The sequence below is a fragment of the Neoarius graeffei genome, chromosome 10 (assembly GCF_027579695.1).
Source record: "Neoarius graeffei isolate fNeoGra1 chromosome 10, fNeoGra1.pri, whole genome shotgun sequence".
In the NCBI taxonomy this organism is placed as follows: domain Eukaryota; kingdom Metazoa; phylum Chordata; class Actinopteri; order Siluriformes; family Ariidae; genus Neoarius; species Neoarius graeffei.
Window position 1 is genome coordinate 31,667,425 of NC_083578.1, and position 26,535 is coordinate 31,693,959.

At 41.2% G+C, this 26,535-nt stretch overlaps 1 protein-coding gene across 2 annotated transcripts in view; it reads left to right on the plus strand.

The window, feature by feature from the left end:
* aaas (achalasia, adrenocortical insufficiency, alacrimia) overlaps positions 1-26,535 on the plus strand; it is a 104,473-nt gene that overhangs the window by 52,089 nt on the left and 25,849 nt on the right. For both annotated transcript variants that reach the window (XM_060931708.1, XM_060931709.1), the window contains exons 8-11: positions 95-238; positions 5,542-5,662; positions 5,849-5,973; positions 20,832-20,892. In XM_060931708.1, coding sequence (XP_060787691.1) covers positions 95-238; positions 5,542-5,662; positions 5,849-5,973; positions 20,832-20,892 — 451 coding nt within the window. The remainder of the gene's footprint in view (positions 1-94; positions 239-5,541; positions 5,663-5,848; positions 5,974-20,831; positions 20,893-26,535) is intronic.

Below are 26,535 nucleotides of genomic sequence, written 5' to 3' on the forward strand. Positions count from 1 at the left end.
AAAGTATGAGACACAATTGTATTTTATTTTACTCAGTGTGTACATGCTTGCACTTACCTTGCATTTTTAATTTTTTCCCCCCCTCACCTGTCAGTGCGATAACTCCGACTCTGAAGCACAGACTGCAGAGGAGTGTTAGTGTTATGCAGTGGAAGCCTTTGTGTGCGTCTTCGCTGGCTGTGGCTTGCCACACTTGTCTACTCATTTGGCATGTGGACCCGAACTCTCTGTCTACACGGTAATGCCAGATACTTTCTTTTTCTCTCACACACACACACACACTGGCATTTTTATTTTGAGGAAGGACAGCACAGGGTTTATTTGTGATTTATCTTGCTTTGTCAACCACAAATTGGATGTTTTCTATAAACCCACCCCCCAATTTTCTCCCTAGTTTAGTCAATAACCCTCACCCATGACTGTCATTGCTTGTTTACCGCAGTGCATTATGGGCGATACCCGGGGTTCGCTCCGCCATATTGTTTACTTTCGCCTTTTGTTAAACTCTGCATTGTTCTGTCTAACCCAGGGGTTTTCAAAGTGTGGGAGAGTGAGCCCCCCCTCAGAGAGCAAATAAACAACAGCGCCCCCCCCCCTTACAATTTTTGTTGTTGCTATACTTAATGTTCCATTCATATTTAAAAAAAAAAAATGGTTGTTGTACACATTTTCATTTTTTTCTTTTACACATTTTAAACATCTGTGCTTTTTGAAAACATTTTTTTACACATTTTAAACATCTGTGTTTTTTTTTTTTTTAAACATCTTGTTTTACACATTTTAAACATCTCATAGCATTGTTAGCTAGCACCTCTTGGCAGACAACACACTGTGGCAGTGGAGCATCTTCAGATCCAGTCCATGAAAATCCAAACTTTAAATAATCGTGGTCATACTTCTTTTTTTTTTTTTTGCTTGGCCCAGACTCTGTCTCCTCACTCACTGTAGCTTTAGGTACTAAAAATCGATCCATTTTGTCTCTGGCAAAGGCTAGCTGAAGTTCGCTAAATGTCCACAATAGTAACTTATTCTGGTATATTTTTCCTCACGTTGCGCCCCCCCTGAAGAACTCTGGCGCCCCCTAGGGGAGGCGCACCCCACACTTTGAAAAGCCGTGGCCTAACCGGTTTTAACCGTGCCTAAAGTGAATTGCTCAATGCCGAACTGTGTTTACACAACAAAGACAACACCCTAATTTGAGCTTTTATCAGTTGCCAGTCGAGGAGAAGAAAGAAGTGCATGAGTTTAATCTGCAATGAAAACCTTCAAACTGGACAAGTGTTTGTAGCTTACATTTCTCTGGTGGGGGAAAAAGACGTACTTAAATTGTGACTCAGCAATATTTCCATGGGCTGCGGAATGGCCTTCGGTTATAGATTATAACAATCGACACTGTTCATCATCTGAATCTAGCGATATTCCAAAGCCTGTAAAACAAAGAAGCGTTCTTCGGCCTTTGCCTCTCAACGTGCTGAAACACTCATCAGCTGAACGAAGGGTTCTCTTTCGGGTGTGTATAATGTTCAGTGTACCTCACTAGCGGCATTTATTGAAGAAAATGCATTTACGTATACTGAACATGACACGGCAGATCGGCGGATTTCCAAAGAGGTTTTTTATTTTTGGGTAATGTTTCCTCATATCAAGTTTTATTTAACTAATCACTCATTTATAAATGTTTTGATGCTGTTCATCTGGGCCCGGGATCACAAAGCAGTCTTGCACTTAGAGCTGGGCGATATGGCCTAAAAAAAAAAAAAACAAGTTTTACCTTTATTTTGTTTTCACTTAAATTTCCCCTTTGGGGTTAAAGTGCAACCAGAAACCAAAAAGAAGCCAAAAAACAAGCTTGTAGATGAGATGGCAGACCATGCCATTGTAAACAGTGAGAACATAGAGTAACTTTTTAAGAAAGCTTTCTCCAACATAGCTTAGTTTCAAACTGGCACTGACCCAATGCACCCTCAAACTTAAAAAAAAAAAATAATAATAATAATAAATGCCCCCTCAAAAATAATAATAAATAAAATTGTGTCCTTTTCGATAAAACTGACAAAATAGTTTTTTGTCACCGTGCCCCATTCTTATCATAAGGCACTCAGTTCGAAAATGTGTCCGGGACGGCTGCTTGCTTTACTGTGGATGGTGCGCTCGTGCTGCGGCTGTGTTCATTCCGCTGGGAGCAGCACTTCTCCTGCTCCGCTGCATGCTTCTGTTTAAGGTGTTAGAATAAATTCGTCGTGCTGTTTGCTTTGGAAGCAACCATTTTCAAACACACCTTACAACGAGGACTTGTTTGGTCTGCGTCCGACGCCGCAAAACCGAACCAATTCCAGATCACGGAGGAAGTTACTCCTTTCTTGGGCACAAGTTGCAACTTCCCCCCCAGTCGCTGCCATGTTGTTTGTGTGTGTCTATGGCAAGCGCACGGGAGGAGGGCTATAGTGTCAGTGCCCGATCCGTTCTGCGCATGCGCAGAGGGAAGCATCAGTGGCGGAAGTTAAAACTGAGAGAAACCCGATTTTCATAAAAACGCATCGTCCTTTTTCAACTGTAAATTGGATTTGATCGATAAAATCAATTTATCGCCCAGCTCTACTTGCACTTAAGTCAAAAGTTGATTTTTCATAATACAGCCCCGATTCCAAAAAAGTTGGGACAAAGTACAAATTGTAAATAAAAACGGAATGCAATAATTTACGCATCTCAAAAACTGATATTGTATTCACAATAGAACATAGACAACATATCAAATGTTGAAAGTGAGACATTTTGAAATTTCATGCCAAATATTGGCTCATTTGAAATTTCATGACAGCAACACATCTCCAAGTTGGGACAGGGGCAATAAGAGGCTGGAAAAGTTAAAGGTACAAAAAAGGAACAGCTGGAGGACCAAATTGCAACTCATTAGGTCAATTGGCAATAGGTCATTAACATGACTGGGTATAAAAAGAGCATCTTGGAGTGGCAGCGGCTCTCAGAAGTAAAGATGGGAAGAGGATCACCAATCCCCCTAATTCTGCGCCGACAAATAGTGGAGCAATATCAGAAAGGAGTTCAACAGTGTAAAATTGCAAAGAGTTTGAACATATCATCATCTACAGTGCATAATATCATCAAAAGATTCAGAGAATCTGGAAGAATCTCTGTGCGTAAGGGTCAAGGCCGGAAAACCATACTGGGTGCCTGTGATCTTCGGGCCCTTAGACGGCACTGCATCACATACAGGCATGCTTCTGTATTGGAAATCACAAAATGGGCTCAGGAATATTTCCAGAGAACATTATCTGTGAACACAATTCACTGTGCCATCCGCCGTTGCCAGCTAAAACTCTATAGTTCAAAGAAGAAGCCGTATCTAAACATGATCCAGAAGCGCAGACGTCTTCTCTAGGACAAGGCTCATTTAAAATGGACTGTGGCAAAGTGGAAAACTGTTCTGTGGTCAGACGAATCAAAATTTGAAGTTCTTTATGGAAATCAGGGACGCCGTGTCATTCGGACTAAAGAGGAGAAGGACGACCCAAGTTGTTATCAGCGCTCAGTTCAGAAGCCTGCATCTCTGATGGTATGGGGTTGCATTAGTGCATGTGGCATGGGCAGCTTACACATCTGGAAAGACACAATCAATGCTGGAAGGTATATCCAGGTTCTAGAGCAACATATGCTTCCATCCAGACGACGTCTCTTTCAGGGAAGACCTTGCATTTTCCAACATGACAATGCCAAACCACTTACTGCATCAATTACAGCATCATGGCTGCGTAGAAGAAGGGTCCGGGTACTGAACTGGCCAGCCTGCAGTCCAGATCTTTCACCCATAGAAAACATTTGGCGCATCATAAAACGGAAGATACGACAAAAAAGACCTAAGACAGTTGAGCAACTAGAATCCTACATTAGACAAGAATGGGTTAACATTCCTATCCCTAAACTTGAGCAACTTGTCTCCTCAGTCCCCAGACGTTTACAGACTGTTGTAAAGAGAAAAAGGGATGGCTCACAGTGGTAAACATGGCCTTGTCCCAACTTTTTTGAGATGTGTTGTTGTCATGAAATTTAAAATCACCTAATTTTTCTCTTTAAATGATACATTTTCTCAGTTTAAACATTTGATATGTCATCTATGTTCTATTCTGAATAAAATATGGAATTTTGAAACTTCCACATCATTGCATTCCGTTTTTATTTACAATTTGTACTTTGTCCCAACTTTTTTGGAATCGGGGTTGTAGTTTCCCTTACTGCATCTGTGACTTTCATCGTGTTGGATCAAGATTAAGTACAAGGCTAAGATTTCATTAGAACAAATCTTAGAAAACGGTAAGGAATAACTGAAGATTAAAATAAGCTAATTTAGACTCAAGTCTAAGATTGCTTTGTGATCCTGGGGCCTGTAGTCCAGGGGTGTGTTTTTTTTTTTATTTAAAAAAAAAAAACTCGCCAAGCTTGATTTGGATTCCGATTTCCCTGCTGTAAACCCTCGACATGTTCTCCACCTCTTTAAATCACCAATTTCATTGTCTTCCGTGACCGAGCATGGCAAAATCGCTCCTCTCATGTAAAATGAATCTAACATCCGCTATATTGCACAGCTACCGACCCTGGCTATCCCCCATTAATACATTGCGATAAACAAGTGACGACGTCGTTATGCTTGGGGGCTATTGGCCACAGCTTTTCAAACTGCTGCTCAGGCAGCGTCAGGGCCAGCATCAGGATCTTTGAAGAAAGAGCTATCCGTCCACTTCGGTATGCATGAGCTCGCAGCCGCCCATGAATTGGCGATGGGCAAGAGAGTATTTCACTCCTCCCTCCGTGAGAGCACAGGCTAATTTTGCTCTCTTGACCTACTGGCCAGGGGCGGCACGGTGGTGTAGTGGTTAGCGCTGTCGCCTCACAGCAAGAAGGTCCGGGTTCGAGCCCTGTGGCCGGCGAGGGCCTTTCTGTGCGGAGTTTGCATGTTCTCCCCGTGTCCGCGTGGGTTTCCTCCGGGTGCTCCGGTTTCCCCCACAGTCCAAAGACATGCAGGTTAGGTTAACTGGCGACTCTAAATTGACCGTAGGTGTGAATGTGAATGGTTGTCTGTGTCTATGTGTCAGCCCTGTGATGACCTGGCGACTTGTCCAGGGTGTACCCCGCCTTTCGCCCGTAGTCAGCTGGGATAGGCTCCAGCTTGCCTGCGACCCTGTAGAACAGGATAAAGCGGCTAGAGATAATGAGATGAGACCTACTGGCCGCATAGCTTGGGATCATTGGGATTTAAATGAGCGATCTCTGAATGATGGAACACTTTTCTATTCTGTATCGCATAGCCTTCTGCAATATCCTGTATCCTGGTGCCGAGTAAACTCACGTTGACCCCACCCTTTTTTTCCCCTAACTATTAACAAATTAAAAATTATTCATAAATGAAAAGCTTTTTTTTTTTCTGGATAGAGTTACAGTACCAAGACTCATCACTGTAGAATTCTCAATCTTTACATATATTCTGATAAAAGTAGTGAAGGAATCTCTTTCTCTCTCGCATACACACAGGCCCTCTTCTGGTTGTGCTCAGGTATTATCTCATCCTGGTCACTCTCCAGTTACTTCCATTGCTTGGTCCCCTTCTGGTTCTCTCCTAGTGTCTGCCTCTCCTGTAGACACTGCTATGATGGTACGTGTCAGTATTTATTTATTTTTGTTTGTTTTTATGCAGCCGATTTCTGAGCAAAATAAATGTTCATATTGATGACAAGATTTAGACAAAGTTTTATCCCGTTATGTAACGATGCTTATTTGTCCTTTATACCCCAGCAGTTACAGACCAGTGCCAAGCTGTATATTGTGTTGTCTTATTCAGGTGTGGAATGTGGCTGCAGAAATCTGCGTTCCTCTGCAACGTGTAGGAGGTGGAGGAGTCACAAATCTGTCATGGTCTCCAGATGGCAGCCGACTGTTGGCAGCCACTCCATCTGCTCTCTTCAGGTATGCGCACACATCCAAACTGAAAAAGGATGGTACAGAAATATATACAACTACCCAGTTTCACATCTATTTTTTTTTTTTTAAATTTTAAATACCTTCTTTCATGGGTGACGTGCGTGATTTAAGATTGCGCCTGTTTAGCCGTGTTATGATGCACTTTGGAATTTCTGGGTTGTTGCCTTTATTTGCAAGTGAGTCGTGGTTCATGAAATAGGGCATGATTTAAAGGTCTTGTTTTTGAGGTGACCTAGAAACCAGCACTGCAGTAATCTTGGTGGAGAGCACATAAGTTAGGCATACAAGTCACCCTTTTATTACCAGAAAAATGCCTTTTTTTGAACACCTTTTTTTTTTTTTATAAGTCTTCAAGTAGTTTCTCACACCGCAGTAGATCTGTCACAATTTGAAATTTAAATTGCATAGAAAATGTGGGGCCTTGCTGTTAGATCCTTTTTCTTTTTCCTCTTTGTATAAATAAAACAGGAAGTCACTAAATTACTGGTTACATCATAGAAAATTAATCTTACAATGGTATTCCAACACTTGGTAGCTCTTGCATTCATTCAAATTTGAAGTTCACTATAGGAATGAAAGCAAAGCTTTCATGGATAAGAAGCTTGCTGTTATTTCAACACGTAAAAAAAATTAGTTTGAAATATTACCAATGGGCAGCACGGTGGTGTAGTGGTTAGCACTGTCGCCTCACAGCAAGAAGGTCCGGGTTCGAGTCCCGTGGCCGGCGAGGGCCTTTCTGTGCGGAGTTTGCATGTTCTCCCCGTGTCCGCGTGGGTTTCCTCCGGGTGCTCCGGTTTCCCCCACAGTCCAAAGACATGCAGGTAAGGTTAACTGGTGACTCTAAATTGACCGTAGGTGTGAATGTGAGTATGAATGGTTGTCTGTGTCTATGTGTCAGCCCTGTGATGACCTGGCGACTTGTCCAGGGTGTACTCCGCCTTTCGCCCGTAGTCAGCTGGGATAGGCTCCAGCTTGCCTGCGACCCTGTAGAAGGATAAAGCGGCTAGAGATGATGAGATGAGATATTACCAATGGCTTTTCATTATTACTATAATTACTGTCTCTTTGAAACGTTTGGCTTTGAATATCTGTAAAAATTAACTTTTTTTTTTTTTTAAACTTAGTTTTTATTTAAATTCAAGCAACTTGTACTTGAATATTTACAATTCCACTGCTGTTTTTCCACATATATGTAATGAAAAAATACAATAAAAGAGAAAAAACACAATTTCCTTATGACAAGTATTGCTGGGTTTCACGTGACATCACATCCGCCTCATCAGTTATTCAAAACTTTAGCTGGTGGTCTACCAAAGCTCAGTTGACAAAGCGTTTGTATGGAGAAGGTGCATTGCTCGTATGAGAAATGCCTTACACTTGCGTTGTTTTAGGTTGTTCAAATCAATCAAACCATGAAACTGATAAAAGTTTCTTCAGGGTTCCCCGTGAACTAATAAAAAAGGGTGAACGAACACAGGATTTCACAAAAAGACGTCGAGAGAGGTGGCTTTTGAACCTCTCACTGAAATCGAAGGGAGCCGAGTCGAAGCATGCTCGAGTTTGCGGCGATCACGGCGTGAAAGGTTTGTATCTCCCTCTCAGCTCTGTCCTTAGTGCTTTCCAAGTACTTTTCTTGCTATGTGTCGTTATTTTACAGTACTTTTTTTTAGTCATGAAGCGCTAGTCCCCAGCTGTTTCTTTGTTTACTCCTCACTCCTCACAAAGTCCATATGCATGAAGGCCACGACAAAATTCTTCCCCAGTCGTACAGTTACAACGCGCCACGATCACTTCTCTGTCTTGTTTAACTAAGATCCAGGTCTTTAAAGGGGTTTCTGATGATCTTTGTGAATGATTTACCCGAGAGATAAAAGCCAACACAAGTGAGAATCAAGTGAACTGTTTGTTTACACTTGAACTTGCAGTGCTTCGTTGTAAAGATGTGAATGAAAAGCTTAAAACATAATTACACGGGCAAAAACAATACAGGATTCATTCGGCAGTGACTTGATACCGAGATCCTTTACCCAGCCACTTACAAAAAAGTTGTAAGCCTCCATACTCTTCCACGCTTTCATCTGTTTTGCGGTGTAGAATGACGTCTGCAACACCAGATAGTTCGAGATGTCGGGGAACTCGACTGAAGGGTAGTTTTCGAGATCGTATGACAAACCCTTCTTTCCCAGACTGTAGGGGTCGATTCCATTGCACACAGCGATCTTCTGAATATATCTAAAGCGACCAGTGGCTTCTAGATTACGAGCGTACTCCAAGTTATCACTAGTTGTTTGCACTGCAGCAGCCGTTTAGACCACCAGCTATTTCACTTCCGGTAAAACCACCAAGAAAAGTCACGTGACTGAAACCCAGCAATTGATAACAGATAAGAGAACACAAAAAAAAAGTAGGGGTCAAGGAGGGGAAGAAAGAAGACTGACAAGTTATGTTGGATTGGGAAATAAATGTATGTATGATTCAGGTTATGTATCACTTCACTGTATTAGTACAGTAATGGTGGGGCTCCATTTTCTGATAATTTGGAGTTTTATGTTATCTGTTTCATCTTGTAGAGTTCCCATACTTTCTCAGTCCAATCCACTTTTTGTTAAAAAAAAATTATTTAATTGTAAATATGGTAAGAACTCCTGTATTGGAAAGCGTGAATTCCTCCTTTATCTGTTCAAATGATTTAAGGCAGCCATCCTTATGGAGCTGATATAATTTCGTAAGTCCATGTTCAGCCCAAGGGCGGCACGGTGGTGTAGTGGTTAGCGCTGTCGCCTCACAGCAAGAAGGTCCTGGGTTCGAGCCCCGTGGCCGACGAGGGCCTTTCTGTGCGGAGTTTGCATGTTCTCCCCGTGTCCGCGTGGGTTTCCTCCGGGTGCTCCGGTTTCCCCCACAGTCCAAAGACATGCAGGTTAGGTTAACTGGTGACTCTAAATTGACCGTAGGTGTGAATGTGAGTGTGAATGGTTGTCTGTGTCTATGTGTCAGCCCTGTGATGACCTGGCGACTTGTCCAGGGTGTACCCTGCCTTTCGCCTGTAGTCAGCTGGGATAGGCTCCAGCTTGCCTGTGACCCTGTAGAACAGGATAAAGCGGCTAGAGATAATGAGAATGTTCAGCCCAGTTTCTAAAACCTGCATCTGTATGTGAGGGAATTAAATCCTCTCTAAATCTGATATGGGTTAGTGCAGAAATTGCCTTAGACAATCCAAATGACAATTTTATTTTCTTCCAAACTTTTAATGTGACCCTTGTCCACTCACCCATCAGAATTTCCTTCAAGGAGGTAGGATTTGGAGGGGTCTTGCACACAGACTTTTTTTTTTCCTCTATTGAGCCATCACATGAAATATCCAAAATCGACATTATTAAAGGTTTTAACTATGTGGCCCAGAAATAGCATATCAGATTTGAAGGTTTGAGTCCTCCAAGTGGTTTTAAAAGTGACAGTGTTTTTAGTCTTTGACCTCTCTTTTGCCATATAAATTTTGCAATGAGCTTGTCCAGTTGATCAAATATTGATTTAAGCAGATCAGTAGAGGCAGATTCTACCATAACAGAGGCCAGTTAACTCCCATCTCCTTAAATTTCTGAATTGATTATTTTGACAGGGGTGATAGCGTTCCGGCGCCGCGCCGGATTTCCGTCGTACCGTGGCTGGGGAAAAAAAAAATCTAGTTCGCCCATTGTCCTGTGTCATTCTGAGATGCGCAGATAGACAGTAAAGGGAATTCGCATGATATGGAACTAGTGGGAAAAAAGTGCCGTCACGGCACGAATTAGACCTATTCGTGCCGTGACGGCACTTTTTTCCCACTAGTTCCATATCATGCGAATTCCCTTTACTGTCTATCTGCGCATCTCAGAATGACAATGGGCGAACTAGATTTTTTTTTTTTTTTCCCCAGCCACGGTACGCCGGAAATCCGGCGCGGCGCCGGAACGCTATCACCCCTGTCAAAATAATTCTATTAAGTTTTTCTAGTAGCATTTGGGGTCTTGGACATTTTATAGTAAATTTTAGGACAGTAGTCCTGGTAACTAATTAATAAAAGTCGTTTTAATTAACCCGTGTTTCTACCATCACTCTGACAGACAAAATCAGTCTTTATCTGACAGACACTCTCCCACAATTTTTAATCTTTTTCATGGAGGAAAGTCATGAAAATCATATAGAATGTCTGCCAGAGTATGATATAATCATATGAAGCAAATATGTTCCACAATTTAAAAAAAAGTTTGTCTCTTTGAAAACCACCATTTCTATTGTAATTTCTGACAGACATGCTAAATGACAATAGAAACACATCGGTTTCTATCATCAAAATCTGACAGACAAACTAACGTCTACCATCATATTCTGACAGACACTCTAGATGACGATAGCAACAAAACTGTTTCTTACATTATTAATCTGACAAATTTAGTAATAATATTAAATACCTCATCACTAGAACCAAATAATATAAAACATTGAAATAAAAAAGATACAATTTATTTTCAAAATTGGAATATCAACAATAATTGGAAATTAAAGCCGCAAGCGGCCTCGACGGGCCCTCGCGCCAGCGGCCAAGGGGGGCGGGGGCATGCGTCCCCGCGAAATACCTTCCACAGCTTCTTCGGCAAGAGACATTACCACAAGGTAGTGGTGTGAAGCAAAAGCATTATGGAATTATTTACGAAAAACCCGTGTTGGAGCAATTGCGTCGGCCAAAAACAGCGCCCCCCATGGACGAAAATTCCCAAAATGTGGTATACATGACATGGGAGGTAGTAAGAGGGTGGCCGTGAAATTTGACCAAATTTGAGGAAAGATTGGATTTTTTGCCCAAAAATAGCGCCCCCAGTGGCGAAATATCACAGAAATTGGGTAACATGTCAGAAGCCCAATGAGTGATTTGCGTGTGAAGTATGAGCAGTTTTGAGCAATTAGAAGATTTGTTATGAATTTTTAAGCATGTAAAATTTTGCAGTGAAAATTGATTGACGTATAACTTCTGAACAGTTTATGCTACGTGAAACGTATTTAGAAACTTTTGTCAGCCATGTCTGTAGATCATGTGTATCAATTTTGGTGACATTCCTATGAACGGTCTAGGAGGAGTGGCGCCGTCTTCGTGGCCATGCATTTCGCACAAAAGTGAAATTACCTCACTTCCTGTTGGGCGTGGCTAATGCACTGGCATTACATTTTTGTCCGGCTTAGTGAGATACATATGCCTACCAAATGGCATGACACTACTACAAACTACATGGCAACCAGGCACCTTAATGCGGGAGGCCAAAATCACAACGAGTTAGGGGGCGCTATAGAGGCCCTGAGGCCCGCCTGGATCTGGGCTTCTGGTTCTCAGTAGCGGTGGCAGTCTAAGAAAAAGGAGCCAAATTTCGTGCGTAGTCGACCATGGCAAGCGCCCCAATAAGGGTCTTGGAAAGAGTTTGCTTGGCAAGTTTGACAGATCAGAAGCTGCAATATCATTTATGCCATAACCAGCACCCCCAGGGGCGAAAGTGCACAAAATTTGGTGTAGATGTCAGGTGAGCTATGAAGAGTTTGCGTATGAAGTTTGATGACAATTGAGTAAATAGAAGATGAGATATAGATTTTTGAAGAATAAATTTGTTGGTTTTTCCCATGTCAGTAGGTGGCGCTATGCTGTACATGAGCGATTATGAGTTGGGAAAATAAGTGTCTACAACAGCAACGTACTATCACAAGGTAGTGGTGTGAAGGAAAAGCATTATGGAATTATTTACCAAAAACCCGTTTTGGAGCAATTGCATCGGCCAAAAACAGCGCCCCCCATGGACAAAAATTTCCAAAATGTGGTATACATGACATGGGAGGTAGTAAGAGGGTGGCCGTGAAGTTTGACCAAATTTGAGGAAAGATTGGAATTTTTGCCCAAAAATAGCGCCCCCAGTGGCGAAATATCACAGAAAGGGGGTAACATGTCAGAAGCCCAATGAGTGATTTGCGTGTGAAGTATGAGCAGTTTTGAGCAATCAGAAGATTTGTTATGAATTTTTAAGCATGCAAAATTTTGCATCGAAAATTGATTGACGTATAACTTCTGAATGGTTTATCCTACGTGAAACGTATTTAGTAACTTTTGTCAGCCATGTCTGTAGATGATGTGTATCAATTTTGGTGACATTCCTATGAACGGTCTAGGAGGAGTTGCGCCGTCTTCGTGGCCATGCATTTCGCACAAAAGTGAAATTACCTCACTTCCTGTTGGGCGTGGCTAATGCATTGGCATTACATTTTTGTCCGGCTTAGTGAGATACATATGCCTACCAAATGGCATGCCACTACTACAAACTACAAGGCACCCAGGCACCTTAATGCGGGAGGCCAAAATCACAACGACTTAGGGGGCGCTATAGAGGCCCGGAGCCCCGGCCAAGTTTGGGCTTCTGGTTCTGAGTAGCGGTGGCAATTCTCGGAACTGGTGCCAAATTTCGTGCTTTTTCGCCCATGGGAAGCGCCCCGAAAATGGCCCAACAGCGGAGAAAAATAAAGAAGAAGAAGACGGAAGAAGAAGAAGAAGAAGACGGAAGAAGAATAATAATAGTGAACTCTTACAAGAACAATAGGGCCTTCGCCCATAGGGCTCGGGCCCTAATTACATGAAATAACATTACTTTATACATGTATTCTTTTCAGTCAGAAATTATGTTTGTAGCATAAAAATACAGGCCTTATACAAGGCTATATTATTATACATAACAGAATTCATTCATACAAAATGTGGCTAAATTAAATTTCCAACCATTCCTTCTTCCTTTGAAATTCTTTTCTCGTTTTGGATATTTAATGTAGGTAACTCTACCGATTTATCAAAAGAGATTCTGACTGATCAAGGCACCTTGTTTATGTCACGGACACTGAACGAACTGTATAGGTTATTAGGGATTAAGCCGATCCGCACCAGCGTGTATCACCCACAAACGGACAGTTTAGTTGAAGGGTTCAATGTGTCGTCAGTCACCAGTCTGCTACTATTGGACAAAATATCTCATCCATATTTCATCAAAAACTGCGACTGCGATTGGAATACGGGACGGGAGCTGTTCCTCGCGGGACAAATTAAATTAACCTAAAATTCGGGACGTCCCGAGCAAATTGGGACAGTTGGCAACCCTACTTGCGACCCTTTCAGCCGACAGGCAGTTTCAATGTGTTATTTCCCTGCGAAAGTGACACAGTCGTGTCTATCGTCACTGTTCTGACAGACTATGAGATTGCTATCGTTAGTATATGACCGACAGGTGTGTGCTATCACACTTTACAAGGTCTGTCATTTTTGTGACGATAGCACACACCTGTCGGTCATATACTAACGATAGCAATCTCATAGTCTGTCAGAACAGTGACGATAGACACGACTGTGTCACTTTCGCAGGGAAATAACACATTGAAATGGCCTGTCGGCTGAAAGGGTCGCAAGTGGCTCTGATTTATCTCAACTTACGATAGTTTTCCTCCAGAAATTTTTAATATGAATGCACAAATATGTGACCCCTCACCGAATCCAGGGACACATGTCGGCCGAAATGAATCCGAGATAGTCGCAAAAGAAGCATTTTTTTTCGAAATTTGTGATCTTTGTTTTTTTCCATCATGTGCAAGTTGAGCTCTTGAAGAATGCGATCATTATTTCAGATAATAGATTTTGTTGGAAAAGCATACATTTTTTTTTGTTGCAAATTGTCTCGTTTTTGTCAGGACTGTAGCCTGCTGGGGGGTGTGGGTAAATTACCATATGGGCCATTCACATGATGATTTAAGTCTTTTGTTTTTTTTTTTCCCGTGAATCAGCTGTATGATGCGGGCTGAGCGCATGGCTACTTAACTGCATACAGGCGTGTGATTTCACTATGGAATGAGTTACTAAACAGAGCACAGAGGAGCTGAAACACCGCGAAGCAAACAGACACACGGTATTTACATCGGAGATAACCATTTCTAGCAAAAAAAACCCCGCAACCTCGTTTTCCAGATTGAATGGAATACTTGAATGATCGGATGATACACGGACCGTTCTAGGATTACATTCCATCGGAGGCATTGGTGTGTGCAAGGCGCCGTTTCTCTTTCTGATGGGGTGAGTTTATTAATCTAAGGCTGTGTGGTTATTTTTGCATGTAACGGAGAGTGTTGTGAGTGTTGGTTAAGCCTAGGTCACAACCGGACGTACGATTTTTTGGCCGTGTGATTTTTGGCGTTTCCCAAATCGCTGCGTTTTTTTTTTTTTTCACAGAGAAAGACGCGTGTTGGCCGTAAGTTTGTCTTGCAATCTGAAAAAAACGTAAGCGCCCGTAGAGTTTGTTTGACATGACAAAGAACCTCTGCGGCTCGAAAATCAGCACATCACACGCGCGCTCTCGTGTGTTTCATGCGCGCTCTCCGTGCGTTTCTTGCGTGTAGACCGGCCGCAGGAGCACATACGGCCGGTTGTGACCGAGGCTTTACATGAAACTAGTGTTGTGTTAGTTGTGTTATCATCGTGCTATCTATCTTTCTTACGGTGTGAGTAATTTTTCAACCACAAAATGTTAAAGTATACTTTAGGACTTATTTTTGTACTTCATAATTGTGTTGGGCATACTTTGCATGGAAGGAAAATTGACGTGGTGATCTTTGTTTACATGAAAGTAGCATCGTGCTAGCTAGTAGGGGGTAGGGCTTTCCTTAATGTCATGCAAATGAGCATCATTATGTGCCCGCCCTACACCCAGAGTAGCTGAGATGGAAAACTTTGAGGGCGATTTTCTCCCTTTTCTGTTTTAAGAAGTATACACTTTCAAAAGGCCACACATTCTTCAAATATTGTCAGATCTCCACATGGAAGGCATCATTGGAAAGCTTAGAAACTGTACTTTCTGAATCTGTCAATAACTCAAAATGCCCCCGGGCAGACATGTGTCCCTGGATTCTGTGATCTGCCACATATATTCTCAATGTTTCTATCGTCAAAAATTTCTATCGTCAGGATAGCTGACTGAAAATCTTACCTTGATTTATTTGATGAAATCTAGCTGTCAGAACTCCAAGTCTTGCCCAGAAGTAAATGTCTGCTGTCACAAAAATCATGCGCAGTAGAATTTCCTCTTTGCGTCAGTCAACATGTGCGTGGTGAGGGCTTGAATTTTGCTATCATCAGGTGCATTTGACTGACAGACTGACGATAGCATTTTTTAAAAATAACTGTGTGCTTCTCTCGTGATTGAAATAGTTTTTTCGCTGTTAATCTATTTCAACTCTATCTGTTGACACCCCAAAATGATAAAGCCTGCTTCCACACAATAACTACCAAAGATCCATAATGGCTGAGTCTATCGTCAGGTCATCTGACAGAAATTCACTGACGATAGCAACAGGGATAATGAAAGTGATTTTTAAAATGGGAGTTATGTCTGTCAGATATGTCAAAGAAATAGAACTTTATTCTTTAAAAATCTTTTATTGATATACTCAGTGTATTTTTAAATGACACGTGCTGTTTTAGAAGACCAAATACCATATTTTCAATCTTGAAAATATTACCTCACTGAAAAAAGGACAAGAAAAATTTCTTATTTTGTGGGCAAGTGGTTAATGGATCCAGTTACGGTAGAATCTGCTTAGAGGCTTTGAACCGTCGTGTGACACCCCCCCAGCAACAGTAACTACGCCGCCATGACAGGAGACACACTTGTAGTGCTTCATTCAGACGAGTTAGTTCTTAATCAGTATGGGAAGGTTTTGCTACGTTTTTGGATGTGCAAATCATTTTGGAAAAAAAAAAAAAAAATTTACCAAAAGTAATTCATTATCGGGGGGACTCGAGAGATTTCTAAATGTAGAAGGGGAAAATGGGGGGGGGGGACGGGACATTCAGCGGGACTCGGTGTTGAACGGAGAGGTTGAAAACCCTATGGTCTGCTCACTTAATTCCCACGAAGGTAAGAATTAAAAAAAAAAAAAATTTAATTTCACAACTGCAGCAAGGTGCTCATTCTTATACAGCGAAATGAACATGAGCATCAACACAGTGGCTCGACATAGCCTTCACCGAGACTTAAAAAGTGCATTTACATTCGGGGATCCTTCGGCACACGCGTGTGTGTGTGTACAGTTGCAATCAGAAATATTCAACTCCCTAAAGATTTTAAGGATTTATCAATTAAAGTTTTTTCAAAGAGCAAGATTCTGCTTTGGATGACTTCTTTATGAGTTGAGTGATACATAAAATCAACACAGAAAATGCATGATGTAGTATTTGTGTGTAACAGTATATTTTGTTAAGATAGCCATGTCACAATTATTCAACCCCTATAATATTGTTTTTAAAGCTTTCTGACAGTTTTTATGGCCTAAAGTGGAGCTGAAACATAATTAAGCCTTTGGGAGTTCTATAATGATCCTTCATTTGCTTTAGCTGTGATGCATACTGTATATAGACCCCACCCATATAAGTATTCAAGGTCTGTTGCAATCATGGGAAAGACAAAGGAGCTTCTACAAAAGCTGAGAGAGGAGATTTTTTTCATCACACCTAAAGGGCCTCAGGTATAAGATGATTTCCAAAAAATTTAACATTCCATGAGACACCACTGGGAGCATTATAAGGAAGTTTAAAACTTATGGAACAGCTGCAAACCTGCCTGGCTGTGGAAGAAAGCCCAAAATTTCATCAAGGGTCCTTAGCCACTTAGTCAGAACAACTAAGAAAAACCCCCATGTGAGTGCAAGACACCTCAGGATGACATGATGAAGGCTCGTACAAGTGCTTCAGTGGCAACTATAAGACGTGCACTGAATAAACAAAGATTTCATGGCCGGACTCCAAGATGCACTCCACTCTTGACCACAAGGAACATTAAAAGTCGACTAGAATATACCAGGAGGAATTTGGATAAGACTACAGAATTTTGGGGCACAGTTCTATGGACTGATGAAACCAAACTAGAACTGTTTGGAAGCATGGACCAGCGGTGTGTCTGGCTTGCGAAAGGCCAGGCTTATGACCAGAAGAATACCATCCCCACAGTCAAGCATGGAGGTGGGTCATTGATGATGTGGGGCTGTTTTTCTGTGGCAGGAACTGGCAATCTTGATCGTGTACCTGGCATCATGGATTCCCAGAAATACCAGGCCATTTTAAAGAGGAATGTGATGCCTTCTGTTGACAAATTAAACCTTGGTGATCAATGGACTTTCCAGCAAGACAATGATCCCAAGCACACCTCCAAGTCAACCAAAGGTTGGTTGAGAAAAAGATCCTGGAGTGGCCTTCTCAGTCACCAGATTTAAATCCGATTGAAAATCTTTGGTGGGATTTAAAGAAGGCAGTTGCAGCATGTAAGCCATCAAACATCACTGAGTTAGAGGCTTTTGCACATGAAGAATGGGCAAAGATTCCAATCGAGAGGTGTAAGAAGCTTGTCAGCACTTACCGAAAATGTTTGTTAGAAGTTATAAAAGCTAAAGGATGCTCCACAAAGTACTGAAGCTAAGGGTTGAAGAATAGTGCACATGCACGTGTGTTAAAAGATTTTCATTTGAACTTCAAAGTTAAGTCAGTTTCTGTTGTCAAAATAACTCAAATATGTATCAATAAATAATTTTTGCTGTTTTTTGTCATTTGTCATTTTCTTTCATCCACATCACTGTCTTTTGAGGTGAGGGGATTGAATATTTCTGATTGTGACTGATATATAAATACACACATTTTATATATATATATATATATATATATATATATATATATATATATATATATATATATAAAAATATTCACACGCACGCGTATATACATAGGATATAAAAAGTGTACACACCCTGTTTAAATGATAAGTTTTTCTGATGTAAAATATTGAGACCACGATAAATAATTTCAAAACTTTTCCTACCTTTAATGTGACACATAACCTGTACAATTCAATGGAAAAACAAATCCATTGGGGGGGAAAACATAAAAAATAAACATGCAGTAAGCTGGTTGCATAAGTGTGCACACCCTTAAACTAATACTTTGTTGAACCACCTTTTGATTTAATTACAGCATTCAGTCTTTTTGGGTTCGCGTCTGCCATCAATTAAAATGACTCCGATTAACCCCAAATAAAGTTCAGACATTTACTCAGTTGCATCCTCCAGCAAAAGCCAGGGTTCACAGAGAGCTTAAAGCATCGACGGGATCTCATTGTTGAAAGGTATCAGTCAGGAGAAGGGTACCAAAACATTTACTCGGCATTAGATGTACTGTGGAGCACAGTGAAGACCATCATCAAGAAGTGGAGAAAATATGGGACACCAGTGACATTACTGATAACTGGACGTCCCTCCAGAATTGATGAAAAGACAAGATGAAAACTGGTCAGGGAGGCTGTAGAGAGGCCGACAGCAACACTGAAGGAGCTGCAGGGATTTCTGGCAAGTACTGGTTGTGTATTACATGTGACTACAATCTCTTGTATTCTCCATATGTCTGGACTATGGGGTAGGGTCAAAGAAAAACATCCAGGCCCGGCTAAATTTTCCAAAAAAAAACCCATCAACTCTCCCAAAAGCATGTGAAAAAATGTGTTATGGTCTGATGAAACCAAGGTTGAACTTTTTGCCCACGATTCCAAAAGGTACGTTTGGCGCAAAAACACCACTGCACATCACCAAAAGAACCCCATACCCACGGTGAAGCATGGTGGTGGCAGCATCATGTTTTGGGGTTGTTTTTCTTCAGTTGGAACAGGTGCTTTAGTCAAGGTGGAGGGAATTATGAACAGTTCTAAATACCAGTCAATTTTGGCCCAAAACTTTCAGGTGTCTGCTGGAAAGCTGAAGAGGAATTTCATCTTTCAGCACGACAACGACCCCAAAAAGGTTTTGAGGTTTTTCACCCACATGACCAAGTCATGTGAGGCTGCCATTTTGGACGTCACGGCTCGAATCAGTTTAAATGCGAGGAAGGCGACAAACGAAAAACATAAAAGAAAAAGGAGCGAGATGCAGAAAACACCTTCACTATCCAGCGACGTAGAGCATTTACAGGGCGAGCAGAGGGAGAGGTATTTGCAAAAATTGAGGTTAGCAGGCTTAGAGAACGACGTTTACCTGCTTCCACCAGGATTGTTCACTGACAGCTAAGGTTTGTTCACATTTTCATTTACTTTCGGTCCTCAGGATAAACAAAATGTTATTAAATGTCATTGAAATAACTTCTTAGTCTGTTGAGACATGGCCCGTTATAAGTTTTTCCTTTACTGTATTTACTAGTTTACTGAGCTAGCGCGCTCCGGGGCAGGCTGGCCAGCCTGCCCCGGAGCGCGCTAGCTCAGTAAACTAGTAAATACAGTAAAGGAAAAACTTGAGACTGAAAGGTTTTAACAGTCATCCAAATGACTGAACGTAAACGTTGCTACAGTAACATACTAGGTACTATGTTGACATTAGCTAGCTTGACGTTCAAAATGGCGGACACCGGGGCGTCACGTGACCCTGTGACGTCAGGTGAAAAACCTCAATTGGAACGGCCCAGCCAGAGCCCAGACCTAAATCCAATTGAAACTCTGTGGGGTGACCTGAAGAGGGCTGTGCACAAGAGATGCCCTCGCAATCTGACCGATTTGGAGCGCTTTTGCAAGGAAGAGTGGGCAAATATCGCCAAGTCTAGATGCGGCAGGCTGATGGACTCCGACCCAAAAAGACTGAATGCTGTAATTAAATCAAAAGGTGCTTCAACAAAGTATTAGTTTAAGGGTGTGCACACTTATGCAACCAGCTTATTGTACTTTTTTTTTTAAATTGAATTGTACAGGTTATAGGTCACATTAAAGGTGGGAAATATTTTGAAATGAATTATTGCGGTTTCTTTATTTTACATCAGAAAAGCATATCTTTTTAACGGGGTATGCACACCTTTTTATATCCACTGTGTGTGATATGCTTTTGCACAGTCCCACAGAGTGAGCGGTGATATCTCAGGTGACATATTTGTATTGACAGTTTCTCATTGCATTATATTACAGGCATTTAGCAGATACACTTATCCAGAGTGAAGTACAAAATACCCAGAGCAGCCTGGGGAGCAGTTGGGGGATTCGGTGCCTTGCTCAAGAGACTTCAGCAATTCCTGCCAGCCCAGGGAATTGAACCGGTGACCTTTTGGTCCCAAAGCTGCTTCTGTAACCTTTAGGCCATGGCTTCCCCACAGTTTCTCAGCTCAGTTGTTACAAATGTGACAAATGCCTTATTAATTTAAAAGTGACGCATTCAATCTCCAGTTTTTGGGTGTTGGCCTGTGATCTATTTCCCCACTGTCTTCTCTTCTATGTATTTCTGCTTTGGGGGTAAAAACTAATTCTATAACAGGATGAATGCCTGTGTGAATTAAAAAAAAATAAATTATATTCTCTATCTTTGGGCAATTTACTTCTCCAAATATTCATCATACCAAAGTCTTTCAACAAGTGTTTTTAGTGTTCTTGTTTTGGTCATGAGAATTTTTGAGGGAGGTTGTCGGTCCATACGCCGAGACACAACACAGTTGAAATCCCCTCTTAATAGCAAAATACCAGAGCTGTGCCAGTGGTATTGTAGAAAAGGCCATATTTATAAAACCAGGCTCATCCTTGTTCAGAGCATGTATGTTCATAAAAGACACTTGTATTCCATTAATAGATCCGTTTACTATAATAAATCTCCCTTCTGAGTCTTTGTAGATTTTAGTTGGTCTAAAATTAACTTGTCTAAAAATTGGCCTTTTTGAATAATTTACAGAGGTATGTGTGTGTGTGTGTGTGTGTGTGTGTGTGTGTGTGTGTGTGTGTGTGTGTGTGCACCTGCAGGGTGTGGGAGACAAAGATGTGGACCTGTGAGCGATGGCCGTGTCTGAAAGGGCGCTGTCAGGTGAGAGAATGCATAATGCAGTAATAAATAATTAAATTGTATGTTACTATCATGTATAGCATGATCAAGGGATATAATTTGCGTTTTTATTTTACTTTTTTTTTTTTAATGCCAAGCCTCTGTGCTGAGTAGTCACCATTTTCACAGCCATGGATATTCGAGTGTTTAAAAAGCAAGCCACATCAATCCAGCGACATCATAAGGCACAGATCATAAATTGTAAAGTGAAATTGAAAATGTTTTGCCAGCATAGTTGTGTTTTGAATTATTTCGACTGATCGGTTCCGTTTTCTCACGGTTATTCTGTTGTAATGATCAGAAGTGGCCTCAGGCATTTCGTGGGCATCCAGGGAGGAAAGGAAACATCAGGCATGTTCGACTCAAAAGTTCCATGTATGACACGTAGATGAAGAGAAAGCAGAAGGACCGATTTTTAGACATTTTTCAAGTCTGGTGAAATCACGAAGATGTTTGTAATATCTCGTCTAAATGTGTGGTGATCGCCACAACAGCTTGATTTAAATTTTCTGTAAACGGGTTTTAGAGAGGGGAATTCTTGGCCATGGGAATTGCTCACCTGCTGTTGATCAGGTTGGGGGGGGGGGGAGACTCCAGGACGAGTACTGGAGCAAATATTAGACAAATGTATATGGGTCTGTCTCAGAAACTGGTCTCTCATTTGGGACATTATGGTCAAAAAATAAATTTTCTAATTTTGCTTCTTTTTTTTTTTTTGCATTTACCTAACACTCAGTGTTTCCTTTGTCATGTTTAATAAGAATAAAGATAGTATCTGGCCTCCACTGTGGAAACTTTTTTTTTTTATTACAGTTCAAATGCTTTTGTAAAATTTGATTTACATATAAAATAACTACATCATGAAGAATTACAGCCCCTCCTTTACAGATGAGTGAAAATATTGAATAAATTTCCTCTTTTTGATTGCTTGGGTTAAAAATGCCAAGTTCTGATGACTGAATTGATTATTCACTTAAATATGAATAATATGATACATTTTGGGTATTTGATATGGCGAAATGGGACACAATGGAAAAGAAAAAATCAAGAACACCCCGGAAAGATGAGAATAACGGTGGTGGTAAAAGAACAGCGACTGTACCAGTTGAAGGTCGCGCGGGTCTCTGCTGCGGTGCGCGAGCAACGGGACATCACTACCGCACCGGACGGGGCGGGGCAAAATGACTGGCCGTAGATTCTATCAAAAGTTCGATCTAAATTGACCATGGTTGCAAAATATTGGCCAAAAATACGCAAACACTGAAAAAGAAACATTCTATTGCCTTATACTGCAAGACTAAAACAAAATAAAACTCTCAAAACTCACCTTTTCAGCAATAACGTTCGAACAGATCACCCGCGTAACAGAAAGACCGCAAATGGAAGCACGATCAACTTCTAACTGTTGGAGTGGAAAATTCCGTTCTACACATGCAAATTGTTAATGTGTGTCCTTCCCCACATACAAATAACACGCTACGGTAAAAAATAGACCACGACTCATTTTATAGCTCAGAAATTCATACAAGACCAGCTACCATCATAACATTCTGTAAGAAATGTTCTATACCTAACTTTCAGCTTTCGTTTTAAAAAACAAAACCGCAGATTTATAACTAAATTTTTATATGGCGCAGTGATTTTAAGTTACTACTTTTGGTGAGGTAGTGACCTTGACCTTGAGGCTTTCCGTTTAGATCAAAACACACGATCGTACTGGTTTTGGGTCTGCGGAAAATGGAGTTACAACGGTGATCAAATATTTTGCATGATGTTTTATTACGTTTATGATTATTCTGTGAGCGCACCAATCCTTAGGTGTATAAAGTTACAACTTAAAATACAATTCGTGATAAATGTAGACTTTTCAGTGGACTGCAACCTTTTTAAGGGAATGCGATGTAGTCAACCATTTATCATGTCCCAGATCAAGCTGCCATTTTTCCACAAATCTGCAGAATTTTTGCCAAATTCTGAATAGCGTATTCACATCAAAGATTCAGTTTTATCTGTATTTCTTTCATTTTATTTCAAATTAAAACCAACATCACCGTTCAAAACCGTATAGTTTACTGACTGAGTATATTTAGTGGGGTACCCCCACAGTACCCAGTTTGAGACAGACCCATAAACATAGCGGGGTCGTATTCGCAAAGAACAAGTGGCCGATTAAAGGCGTCGTCTCCCCTTAATTAAAAAAAAGTCCAAATATTCCTCCATTCATGTACAACCCCGATTCCAAAAAAGTTAGGACAGGGGTACAAATTGTAAATAAAAATGGAATGCAATGATTTACAAATCTCAAAAACTGATATTGTATTCACAATAGAACATAGACAACATATCAAATGTCGAAAGTGAGACATTTTGAAATTTCATGCCAAATATTGGCTCATTTGAAATTTCATGACAGCAACACATCTCAAAAAAGTTGGGACAGGGGCAATAAGAGGCTGGAAAAGTTAAAGGTACAAAAAAGGAACAGCTGGAGGACCAAATTGCAACTCATTAGGTCAATTGGCAATAGGTCATTAACATGACTGGGTTTAAAAAGAGCATCTTGGAGTGGCAGCGGCTCTCAGAAGTAAAGATGGGAAGAGGATCACCAATCCCCCTAATTCTGCGCCGACAAATAGGGGAGCAATATCAGAAAGGAGTTCGACAGTGTAAAATTGCAAAGAGTTTGAACATATCATCATCTACAGTGCATAATATCATCAAAAGATTCAGAGAATCTGGAAGAATCTCTGTGCGTAAGGGTCAAGGCCGGAAAACCATACTGGGTGCCTGTGATCTTCGGGCCCTTAGACGGCACTGCATCACATACAGGCATGCTTCTGTATTGGGAATCACAAAATGGGCTCAGGAATATTTCCAGAGAACATTATCTGTGAACACAGTTCACCGTGCCATCCGCCGTTGCCAGCTAAAACTCTATAGTTCAAAGAAGCCGTATCTAAACATGATCCAGAAGCGCAGACGTCTTCTCTAGGACAAGGCTCATTTAAAATGGACTGTGGCAAAGTGGAAAACTGTTCTGTGGTCAGACGAATCAAAATTTGAAGTTCTTTATGGAAATCAGGGACGCCGTGTCATTCGGACTAAAGAGGAGAAGGACGACCCAAGTTGTTATCAGTGCTCAGTTCAGAAGCCTGCATCTCTGATGGTATGGGGTTGCATTAGTGCGTGTGGCATGGGCAGCTTACACATCTGGAAAGAGACCATCAATGCTGAAAGGTATATCCAGGTTCTAGAGCAACATATGCTCCCATCCAGACGACGTCTCTTTCAGGGAAGACCTTGCATTTTCCAACATGACAATGCCAAACCACATACTGCATCAATTACAGCATCATGGCTGCGTAGAAGAAGGGTCCGGGTACTGAACTGGCCAGCCTGCAGTCCAGATCTTTCACCCATTGAAAACATTTGGCGCATCATAAAACGGAAGATACGACATAAAAGACCTAAGACGGTTGAGCAACTAGAATCCTACATTAGACAAGAATGGGTTAACATTCCTATCCCTAAACTTGAGCAACTTGTCTCCTCAGTCCCCAGACGTTTACAGACTGTTGTAAAGAGAAAAGGGGATGTCTCACAGTGGTAAACATGGCCTTGTCCCAACTTTTTTTAGATGTGGTGTTGTCATGAAATTTAAAATCACCTAATTTTTCTCTTTAAATGATACATTTTCTCAGTTTAAACATTTGATATGTCATCTATGTTCTATTCTGAATAAAATATATATGGAATTTTGAAACTTCCACATCATTGCATTCCGTTTTTATTTACAATGTGTACTTTGTCCCAACTTTTTTGGAATCGGGGTTGTATCTTAAGTAACCATTTCATCCTGCTCAGGGTCGCTCGCACGCACGCCTAAGGGGACGTTAGAATTGCCGGTTAATCTATTGGAAGCCCATGAGGACCCAGGAAGAACATGTAGTCCAGAGGACTCCCAAGTCACAAACAATCCTAAAAGGCTGACAGCAACAGCGTAATAAAATGTTGATATTCATATTGTGTAAATCTATGCTTGGAAAGTGTGGGGTGTTTTTTTTTTTTTTTTTTTTTTTTTTTTTGGTGGGGGCGCTTTTTGCTTTAATGGTGTATGTGTGTAGTACTTGAATCCGACTTGTGACTTGACTTGGACTCGTAAATTGGAGACGAGGACTCTGATTTTTCTTCTTTTATCTTTTTGTAACATGCCATAATTTGGCATAAGATATTTATATCTCCATTAATTTTTGTACTAATTTCATGCAAGAGTGTCACACCTGCGTGCCTTGGCATGTGCATCAGACAGACTCTCAGGCGCACTCCGGACAGCGCGCGCACCAAGTGGACTCTCGTGCACGCACCGTAAACAACTCGCACCTACACAGGATTAAGGAACAATCAACGTGCCGATGTAAAAACTGTGAAAACACACTCACTTTGTGAAGTATTGAGTTGCGTTGCTGACACATTACCGAGCCTTATTTCCTTGTTTGGGTTCCTGATCCCGGATTTCCTGTTTCTCGTCTTTGATTCTGCCGAGTCTACGATAGCCTGTTTGTGCCTCGCTCGACCTATTGTCAGTTTTTACGATTTTGCCTGCCGTTCTGGATCGTTTGTCTTCACTTGTATTAATAAACACACCTCCTGCACTTCCATCCGTCTCCCAACCATCTCTGACAGAATACTTCACACTCCCTGACAAAGAGAACGCGCACTCACCTGTTCATACGTCATGTTCAGGAACAAACTAATGTTAACGGCACGGAAACGGCCACCGTCAAACGGTGCGGTTGGAGTGTTGGACTCGACTCGAAATTTTCTTTAATGACTTGGACTTGACTCGGATTCGAGGTTTAGTGACTCGACTACAACACTGATGAAGTGTGCTGCACTAACTGATTATTTCTTAAACTTTTTTTTCCCCTCTCAATTACACATACTAGTTGACCGAACATAGACACGCAACCCCTTATACAAGTTAGATCTCTTTTCCAAATATCAAATACATAACAAAAGGGCAGATTTTAGAAATGAAACTGCATCTTATCCTCTAGGAATATACATGTCCTTAGTCTCATCTCTGTTGTGCTTCATTGGCTCTTTTCTTTTCCAACATATTTATAGGTCGCTAAACCGAAAGATACGTTTTGAGATTTGGGGCTAATTACTGAATCACACTAAAGGCTGACGCATGTCTGAATCTTACTTTAGACATTTGTCTGACTTGCATCATCCACAGATGATAGGCGATGATTTTAACCAGCGTTTCAGCACTGAAGGTGCGAGCCTGCGTGCGCTGTTCAATGGTGCGGGCAGCTGGTGCAGTACACGTCTGCTGTGCTAGATAATGTGAAATTTGAGTAGCAGGTACTGCAGCTCATTTCCATATTATTTTTTGCAAGTTCACACTGGCTGATTGATTTCCCCCACCCCAGGCCTTGAGTTTGACACTTCATTTAGATGATTTTTGTGTACGAAATCAGCAACATTTCTTTGACATATAGTGTGTTTTGATTTTCTGTTTAAATTTGCTGCTAGCACATTAATCACTGTTTGTATTCATTCAGGAAACGTACGATTCTTATTTACCCAACTGCTATTAAACTAAAACAGAGTGCTCTG